This window comes from Cydia strobilella, chromosome 10 (assembly GCF_947568885.1).
Source record: "Cydia strobilella chromosome 10, ilCydStro3.1, whole genome shotgun sequence".
Lineage (NCBI taxonomy): Eukaryota > Metazoa > Arthropoda > Insecta > Lepidoptera > Tortricidae > Cydia > Cydia strobilella.
This window is the reverse complement of record NC_086050.1, coordinates 9,140,707-9,150,923: the sequence shown is the minus strand read 5'-3', so window position 1 is coordinate 9,150,923 and position 10,217 is coordinate 9,140,707. Positions and strand designations below refer to the sequence as shown.

Genomic DNA, 10,217 nt, shown 5'->3' with positions numbered 1-10,217 from the left:
AGACCAATTAGACTGTGGTCGATACATTTGAACGTGAACTGTATACAGTACGTGAACTGTATAGAGATATATCATATCCCTATTTGGAAAAGTATTTCACGGTGGCAGATATTTGGCGCCTTGTTTCATTCAATCATGTCGTGTCGAGTTTTACCTGTTAGTATTAATGGGTATAAATTTAAATCCTACACCGTTTATGAATTTTGTCTTTAAAATCGACATGGAAGGGTAAAATATAAAACAGTAAAATTGTAATTGCATTTAATTCTTCAAATAGTTCTTTGTTTTTTTTCGGGTAATAAACAAATACTCACTTTAAAGATTAAATTTGGATAAACAGGTCACAGGTCTCACTTTCAAGCTAACAAACTGAGCAGAATAGACTAAATGGTGATATAAAACAAAATCATAACATTAGAATTTATACTAGCATCATCGAACAGATAGGTTATATACAATATGAACACACATGTGATAAACAGCCAATTTAAATTCATTGAAAAAGGCGCACCAATATTATGGACAAGGAGCGAAGTGCCGATTTGATAACATATGCGCGCTCATGTTAAAAAAAAACATCTATAAATGTTGTATGTAAAAAAAATACCGTCCAGCAGCTGATTATTAAACTAATTATACAAACATGGAAATTTATTATGCTTTTTGTTTGTACGGATGTCCCGTATACCTTACTTATTTAAATTGGCAATTTTAAATTTGAACAAATTATATTGCCATTTTGTTTGACATTGTTTATGACTGGTCATAGATCCGTGCGTCAAAATAATTATGTATACCGATGTCATCTAACCGTCAAACTTTTATATTGCTTAATACATACCTTATCTAACGAGGTCTATGAGACGCTCCCGACATATCCCATTTGCTACTACTACCTGAGGTATTATCATTACTGTTGTTTCCATTTTGATTACGATTGAAAGGGTTATATTTAAATCGTTTCCTGAACCCATTATACTGTTCTTCGTCTTGATGCTGACTATCGTAACATTGGTCTAGAGGCGACCTGTATTGTACAGATCGTTTATCGTACCGATTACCAGATCCCGACCGATTAGTATATCCCGATTCATTATCATGTTCTGACCTATTGTCATACCTCGACTGGTTGTCATTACCCCATCGATTGCCATATCCCGAATCATTATCATTACCCGAACGATGGTCACGTTTCCGCCAATTATCACGCCCAGCCTGATTGCTATAACCAGACCGATTACTAAATCCCCATCGTTTGTTATGTCTGGGTTTGGAAGCGTCATCCTCTTGGTCATGGTCGTTGATCGGTTTTATCATAGTATCTTGCTTGCCGACGTCAGGAGGAGGAGCCTTCTTTCCCAAAAGATCTGCTACGTAGTTTTCACGTTCGATCTTGTAACCTCTGGCCTTTTCAAACCCTGTAACAATAAATGTGCATTAAAGTAACATAGGTAAGCTGGGAGTCCTATTGTGATGTTCAAAATTTTATGTTCGAAGATGCTTGCTTCTGGTTAAATTGGTCGGTTACTTGATAGATAAAAAAAAGTTCAGCATATAATGAAGCAAAACAGAGTATGTAGCTTTAAGTTAATAAAATAGTAAGTAGTAACGTAGCATCTCTATACTGTTTACAACACTTGGACCTCCAAACTGCATGTAAGGCCCATGTTTACGCACTCACTTGGCGTAGCACAGAACTTCGACGGGTCAAATTCTGTTGCATGAATGCTCTTTATTTTTTTTAATGATGAATTTGACCACGATCCCACCTGATGATAAGTGATGATGCGGTCTACGGTGGAGCACGCTTACTTATGAGATACCTATTAACTCTTGCCTTGAAGAGCCCCAGATTGTACTCATGCGAAAACACAGACTCGGGCAGGGCGTTCCACTCCTTGGCAGTTCGCAGAAGAAATGTGGAAGCAAAACGCTTCGTGCGTATTTTTGGAATTCCTACCATGAAGCGATGCCGGAGTGCCGTTTGTCTTGTAGTCCGATGGTAAAAATGGGACAGAGGAAAAAGGTTGTGCAGTTCCTCGGCACACTCTCCGAAATGTATCCTATAAAAGATCGACAGGCTGGCAACCTTGCGACGATGCTCCAGACTTTGGAGTCCAGCATTCGTCAGATTGCTGTCATTGATGATTCTCTTGGCCCTCCTCTCAACTGACTCGAGCGCCTCAAGCTGGTACTTTGCAGACTCATGTATCCTATAAAAGATCGACAGGCTGGCAACCTTGCGACGATGCTTCAGACTTTGGAGTCCAGCATTCGTCAGATTGCTGTCATTGATGATTCTCTTGGCCCTCCTCTCAACTGACTCGAGCGCCTCAAGCTGGTACTTTGCAGACTCTTATGTATACTTGTACAACATCATAATAAAAGATAAAAGTAAATAAATAATAATAATAAAATAAATATTATAGGACATTCTTACACAGACTGACTAAGTCCCACGGTAAGACCAAGGAGGCTTGTGTTATGGGTACTCAGACAACGATATATATAATATATAAATACTTAAATACATAGAAAACACCCATGACTCAGGAACAAATATTTGTGCTCATCACACAAATAATTGCCCTTACCGGGATTCGAACCCAGGACCATCGGTTTCACAGGCAGAGTCACTGTCACTACCCACTAGGCCAGACCGGTCGTCATAATGTTTGAATTTATTAAGGCCACTTGAGAAACCTAGGCTGTCATGTACCGAGGACTTTCAAATGAAGATTGTTAAGAACAGACTTACTGCTGATGGCATCGTCGGCCTGTATCCCGAGACGATCGCGCATATACCGACAGACCATGTAACCTGTCCTATTGAGCCCATGCGTGCAGTGTACGCCGATCAGGATGTCTGTGGACAACAGTCATGTGTTAATCCCATACTTGACAGTGCATCTTAAAAACTTTTATAAAAAAAAGATAAACCGACTTCAAAAAGGATGAAATAAAATATTATCCTTTTTAGGGTTCCGTGTTTAAGTATATGCGTTACCAACTGATATGTTTGAAGTCGGTGCCAAGCCAAATTTTAAACCATATATTCATAGGGATTTTGGTGCAATTCGATAAAGATGCGGCTATATAAGTATGTACGTTGGATTACCTAATGCAGCGTACTACGTAGGCGAACAACACGCGAATGCGAAGCGGCGCGGCACGGCGCCTTAATTAATCCTTTGATACCTATATAGAAGTGTCCTACGTGGGCGATCTCGTTGCGAACGCGAACGAATTGGGCCGGCCGCGCCGTGCCGCGTCGCTTCGCTTCGTGTTCGCGAGTGTTCGCCTATGTAAGACGCAGCGTTACACGACGACAATAAACGAACTTCCTGTACACCTCAGAACAGAACACACGGTTGAACCTTCTTGGCGCAGTTCGTACCATGCTTGTCGGCACATTAGTGTAAATCTAATACGTTTTGTCGTCGTATTTTTTTAAAAAGCATTTCTTACTAATTCTTAAAAAGTCATAGCACGCAAGTGTGGGATTGGGACTGAGTTATTTTCTGTCGCTTATCCAGAGGACTACATTTCAAAATATAAAACAGTTCAAGGAACCTTCATGCAAAATTTCAGCTAAAGCGGTTCAGTTGTTTAGCCATGAAAAGGTAGCAAAGAGGCAGACATAATTGCTTTCACGTTTATAACATTTGTACAGTTGTAATGGGATTTATAGACATAAAGCTGATTATTTTTGACTGGTATTGTTACTACTTGGAGTACTTGGCTTGGCACCGACTTCAAACATATCAGTTGGTAACGCATATACTTAAACACGGAACCCTAAAAAGGATAATATTTTATTTCATCCTTTTTGAAGTCGGTTTATCTTTTTTTTATAAACGTTTTTATTTTTCCATTTTTAGTTTTAAGACATTGTTAAGAGCGTGACGCATGAATGAAAAACATAATCATGTTTATCTGTAAATTCGTAAACTTTATTAAATAATCAGAATTTTCCTCCAGTCCGTCTGGGAAATCATTCCTGTCAGTAAATCCATTCTCCGCCCCGCCACTGACCCAATCCCTCAAACCCCCCGATCACTCAACCTCACAGCACATCAACCCCTGATCACTGAACCCCTCGACCCTAAACCACCAACCCTTCAACCGCCATTCCCCGACCCCTAACCCCAGACCCCTTAAGTCCTAACCCTAACCCCCAATCCCTTAACTCCCAACCCCTCAGTCTCCGACCCATCAACTCACCTCCCCTCAACCCCCAACCTCAAACCCCCCAAACACTAATACCCTCTACCTTCACCTCTCAGTCTCTTTGGTTGTTTCCAACACTACCTACATCAAAAATCATAATACACATACGAGGGAAGTTATCAGTAGGCTTACCACGAGTTTGACATTGATATATTCGCTATCGTGTGCGTAACTTACTGTTTATGCATCTCGCTCGTACTGGCGTATTAGTGTACAAAGTAAGTTACGAAGAATATTTAGTGCCAAACTCGTGGTTAGGCTACAGTTGCACTACATCAAATTGGTGGTATTGGTGAGGAAATGCTTGAGTTACTTTAGAAAACACCGAAATTACCATACACGTGCCTTTAAAAATTGAGGAGTTCCCTCAATTCCTCACGGATTCCATCATCAGATCAAAACCAAAAATATTACGAAAACACCTTGGAGAGGTAACTTCTTTCAAACAGAAAAAGAATAACTCAAATCGGATCATGGGTGCCGGAGTAATCGCTGAAATCATTATCATCAAAACAATCATCAACATCAGCTCCACTTCATCAAATTGGTGGTTTTCTAGAAAAAATGATCAAGTTGCTTAAGAAAACGACCAAATCACCTTACATGTGCCTTTAAAAATTGAGGAGTTCCCTCAATTCCTCATGGATCCCATCATCAGAACAGCACCAGATTAATGTGGAATCACCTTGGTGGTAGTTCCTTTCAAACAAAAAAAGAATTGTTCAAGTCGGACCACGGGTCTCGGAGTAATCGCTGAACATCCTACATTAAAAAAATCATCATCACTATCTTCAAAACAATCATCATCATCAGGTCCACTTCATCAAATTGGTCGTTTTCGAGAGAAAATGCTCAAGTTGCTTATGAAAACACCCAAATCACTATACATGTGCCTTTAAAAATTGAGGAATTCCCTCAATTCCTCAGGGATCCCATCATCAGATCAGAACCAGATTAATATGGGACCAACTTGGAAGTAGCTCCTTTCGAACAAAAAAAGAATTACTCAAATCGGACCACGGGTCTCGGAATAATCGGTGAACATACATAAAAAAAAAAAAAAAAAAAATAGCCACAACCGAATACAGAACCTCCTCCTTCTATGAAATTGAAGTCGGTTAAAAACGCAAACTAGGCCTAAACGGAAGATTTAAAAAATGCCTATTTTAGTGCTCGGAACTCGGCAAAGCTCTCTTCTCCCGGTTGCAATGTATTCATCTATATTCTAGACAAGAAAATGAAAACATCAATTTACAGACACATAACTTATTTCCGCAGAAAGCCAAGACAGCGTTGAATCATTCTTAAAAACTTTCCATGCATAAATCAGGTAAGAAATAGAATCACATATCGAAAACGTTTTAAAAACACCGAGACAAAGCGAAGCACGATCGATCCCTGGCTTTCAGTGGAAAAATAAACGAAAGACTCGTGTTTGCGTCTTCAAAATCGCACCGCAAATATCGGCGGGGGTCGTTGACTCCCGCTCGCGCCCCTACGCACCCCTGTGGGGTGGGAGGAAGCGCGCTCGCGGTTTGACACTTCCTCAGGAAGACTGCGGGAAGGTAACTTTGGCGAAACTTGCGGGTAATTGCTGGATGGTTGGCGGTTTGGAATTGTATCATTTCTTGCGTGCATGCCGCGTCCCCGCGTACAGTCATCATGGCATAGACAATGCATCCAGCATGACCACCATAAAATCTGTACTGACTGACTACCATTTTGTAACAGCAAAACGAAGTTGGTTTAATTTTTAATATTTTTTCTAAAACCAACTGGTTTCTAAAAACACATTTTATATTAGACGGTCATTAGGCAATGTTTGGGTTATTAGCGGATTAATGTCGCTGATTGGTAGTTTATTGACATTATATGCATTAATAGTTGTGTACATTAGTGTAAAAGAGATCGACTATTATTTCATTTACCAGTTCTGATTACAGGCTCTATATATATATATCGTCTTTATTTAAATATATGCGTAATTATGTACGTGTGCTAATTTTAGAGGATATAACCAAACGGAGTAGCCATTAACAGGCGTTCCCCTCTGTCGAAAATAGTCGGCCAATGGTATTACTATACACAATGTATGGACTTTTATCTGACATGGCTATTTTGACGTTACGTATACATTTGACGTTCCCCTTCCCCGCAAAAACTTGTAGACTTTTTTGTACAGCAAATTACAGACGCCTGGCGTCTCCGTTGGTTATATCCTCCAAGGTACTAATTGTCCCGAGAATTTGAACGGTAATTTTCTCAGACACGGCTTCCATGTTTTATTTCCGTTCACTGGTCTGAAAATCCTTACGCTATCTTCCAAATTTAAAACATATAATAGTGAGGTATTTGAATTGTAAAACTTACCTACCTACAGTAGCGGCAAATAATCTATCATATTTTTTCAGATACATTTGCATATTTTTTTGGTAATTTCTCAAAAACGGCTTATTGTAAAGTAATGATTCGATTTAAGCTTGGTGTGTGTGAAGTCCCCAATCCGCATTGTGCTAACGTGGCTGCCTATTGCCACGTGCAATCGGACGTAAGTATATATATAGTCGTGATAAATAAAATAAAAAAAATGATTTTATTTCAGGCAAGCAACCATATATAACACAGAATTACCTATAAGATGAAAAATGAGACAAAAGTGTAAAAAGTTAAAAGTAGAAATAACAGTTAAAAATCAATACTTATATATTTAAAATTACAATTTAACAAAAAAAAATGACGAGGCCTGTTGCGGATATCATCATTGGTATTTTTGGAATGAAGCATGTTGCTGATTTGCATTTGTAGCCACCTGACGAAGCCTGCGTTGCGGATTTTTTACATGTAACTATATTATTTTTTAAGATTTTCTCAAATTCTGTATTTTATTTTTAATGTAGTGTGCAAATAAATATCTCATTTAAAATAAAACACCTACTACTACTTCCGGTTCGCATCTTGATGCAGCGCATCGAGATGCGTGATGATGATACAATCATTGTTTATATGATAAAAAAATAAAAATAGCCTGCATAAAAATAGCAATATGATAGATTTTTTGCCGCTACTGTATCACTATCTATCCGACCATTTTACTACTGCCTATGAGGATCTTTACTTAAGTTTTTTACCTATACCTACCTTAGGTATTATAATTTCCAATATTGATGATTATTAAATTCAGATCTCTACTTAAGAAAAAACATGTTTCAATTATCAATCAGTATTTTTTTTATATTTTTTTTATTTTATTATTAATCAGTATTCAGTACATTAAACACAAGTAAATCCGGTTTTTAGTATTCATAAAACGCATACGGATCTTAGAAAAAAAAAACAAACAGTTCAACTTGGTTCAACTGTACAAATTAACATGTACGCATTGATTTCACGCAGAATTAAGAATTCGTCGCACTTTGGATTAAGATTTTGTATAATTCGTGGATAGTAGTATTTATCGAGCACGGACCTTATGTCGATGTTTTATCGGCTAAAATCGCGTGGCTAAATAATCATGTAAAAAGTAAAGATTACAGCGTTGGCGCCACATCGCGTGCCACGGGGCGTTTACGCTTCACGTGGCCACTATCAGCTCATGCCACGAGTTCGTTAACTAATTTATAGCACCTTAACATCGCAGTACCGTCCACATCTAAGACAGAACTTTTTTAAGTATTTAAGGAATATAATTATACAGGTTGATTCATGAGACGTGAGCAGGACTAATCCTGCACACTCAGTAACTTTTTGGGGGAAAAAACCGCCATTTTTTTTCTATTTTTTTACTTTTTGGTGAGGACTAATTGAATTCTCTACAATCATGGTCACCCTACAACACCTAATTAATAAACATAAAACCTCTTTAACCGTAATGACAACATTTTGATTATGAAGAAATTAAACTATCAAACTTGAGTGAGATGAGTTTTCAAAAGCCAGACTCTGATGACAGTGATGAAGTGATGACACTCAATTTGACACAGAGTAGTAGTTTAGTACTTATTCTAATAGTCGGGCGACCATGCATGTCGTAAATAAATTAATAACCTTGTTTTTTCAACGCGACTTAAAAATTAACGTTAATCTCACTAATACTGATACGAAGCAGTTGCTTGTAATTTACGAAATGCGCAGTGTTGATCATGCTCACGTCTTTTGAATCAGCCTGTAGTTACTAAAAGGGACATTCGGCGTCACCTTTATTATGAAATTTTTGACGATCAGTGTCATGTAGAGAACTTTCCTCACATTTATGCTTCGGCTTTCAAGCTGTAACTGTATAGTTACGGCTGCGCTGCAGTCTTTGAAAGCGTCTAAAGAAACAAGTCGTGAAACAAATTACATCTGTGACAAGAGGAATTAATGGCAATAAGAAAGACGCGTAAATCCCTGCGCTAGGCAACGCGCGCGCATATCTCACAACACGCACGTCACCCGTCTTAGCACGAGACAAAAAGCGAACAAAACCTTCAATGTCGACGCAGAATTCCCACGCCGCGGCCAAGAGGTACGTTTGATGCATTACACATGCAAATGCATGCTAAATGAAAAAAGGATTTCCATTTACAACAATCCATCAAGGCTTTCGCCAGCAACTTAATTAACGAGCGGGTCCGTTTTCAATTAAAGAAACAAACAACGCGGTGATTACTGATGCGACCGCCATAACAGATGTGCAATTGTGCAGTGCTTTATACATTGCCATAAATTACGTTAAAGGAAGGACCTCATCGGAACTATACCGCTATTACCACGGACTCTTGTGTGATATGGCCGAAGATAAGTAGGTATTTATAGTAGTAGTAATACAGCAATCAATTAACTGACAGACAGATTTTACATCGTTATAGTATAATAATGTATAAACTATAAAATCAATATCCATAATTATTTTTTAAATGTGTACATAAATAAAGCAAGTATTTGCTCGAGGACATCGATATTAGTTATCGGCCCGCACAGGTAATATTAGTTACTGATTCACATGTAAATCGTACCGAAGTAACCGAAGATATACAATAAGCCACAATGCAACTACTTGTAAGGCACTTAGCATAGAAAGCGTTGTAACATTTAAAATGTAATAAATTCGATAGTGAATAAACACAACACTGGTAACAGTGCGCACGGGCAGACAAACAGACAAAAGGTATCAAAAGAGGGCGTTACGTAATTATAATAACGATATTTGTGATGCATCTCATTGCGTAATAGAAGGACCAGCTATAGACTTGGCAACGTTCAGACAGGCGCCTATAAACTATGATAATAACGTTTTACAATATGTGTCAAAGAAGCGCAAACGAATACTAAAACGTTTTTGTATACAAAAGCAGTTTGATAGTCGGATCTGGCTTAAAAGGTTTAAGTGACGTCAATGGTCCTATGTATAAATAACAAAAGCGAAATTCGCGGTTCGTGGTGTAAAGTTCAAGGAACCTATTTGCGATGTTGTAGTTGAAAGCTATAATAATGCAGCTACATTCAAGATTCCGAAAAACAACTAGGTCATAGCATTCCGAACTAAAGGAAAATACTATTGTCAAATTTAAATTAAGCCATCGTTTAGTCAATGTTATACACCCACTGCTGACTGCGCGTACAGTGACTAGATAAGTGAATTAAAAAAAGGGTACGTAACACAATGAAATATTCACAAAATATGCAAAAATGTGACACAAAAATGAAGAAAATGTATGTGAAAATCTTTGTGTTACGTCACACAAAGGAAGACAAAATCGACGCCGAAATATGTTTCACCGCGTGTAGAATAAAAGTGGCGTCGAATTCAGGAATTCGCGAATACCATGCCGATAGCCAAGTAATTTATCTATAGAACAATGTGAAAACAGTAGTAGAAAACGGTTAGCCTATCAGTTTTAACTGCTATCCAAATTTCCAATTTTTGGCGACAAAATACTAAAACACATTTTCTGACCATTGCTCGAAAACCAATATAGCTGACGACACGTGCGTTTGCGCCAGCGTAG

The 10,217-nt window shown here is 38.2% G+C and overlaps 1 protein-coding gene across 2 annotated transcripts in view; it reads right to left on the bottom strand.

The window, feature by feature from the left end:
• Positions 1 to 254: 254 nt before the first annotated feature.
• The window catches only part of LOC134744632 (RNA/RNP complex-1-interacting phosphatase), an 83,338-nt gene continuing 73,375 nt past the window's right edge, over positions 255 to 10,217 (bottom strand). Inside the window, exons 8-9 of one of the 2 annotated variants that reach the window (XM_063678516.1) lie at positions 2,759 to 2,866; positions 255 to 1,418 (exon numbers count right to left, since the gene is read on the bottom strand). In XM_063678516.1, coding sequence (XP_063534586.1) covers positions 847 to 1,418; positions 2,759 to 2,866 — 680 coding nt within the window. In that variant the 3' untranslated portion in view covers positions 255 to 846. The remainder of the gene's footprint in view (positions 1,419 to 2,758; positions 2,867 to 10,217) is intronic. The other variant, XM_063678517.1, reaches the window with a different exon arrangement.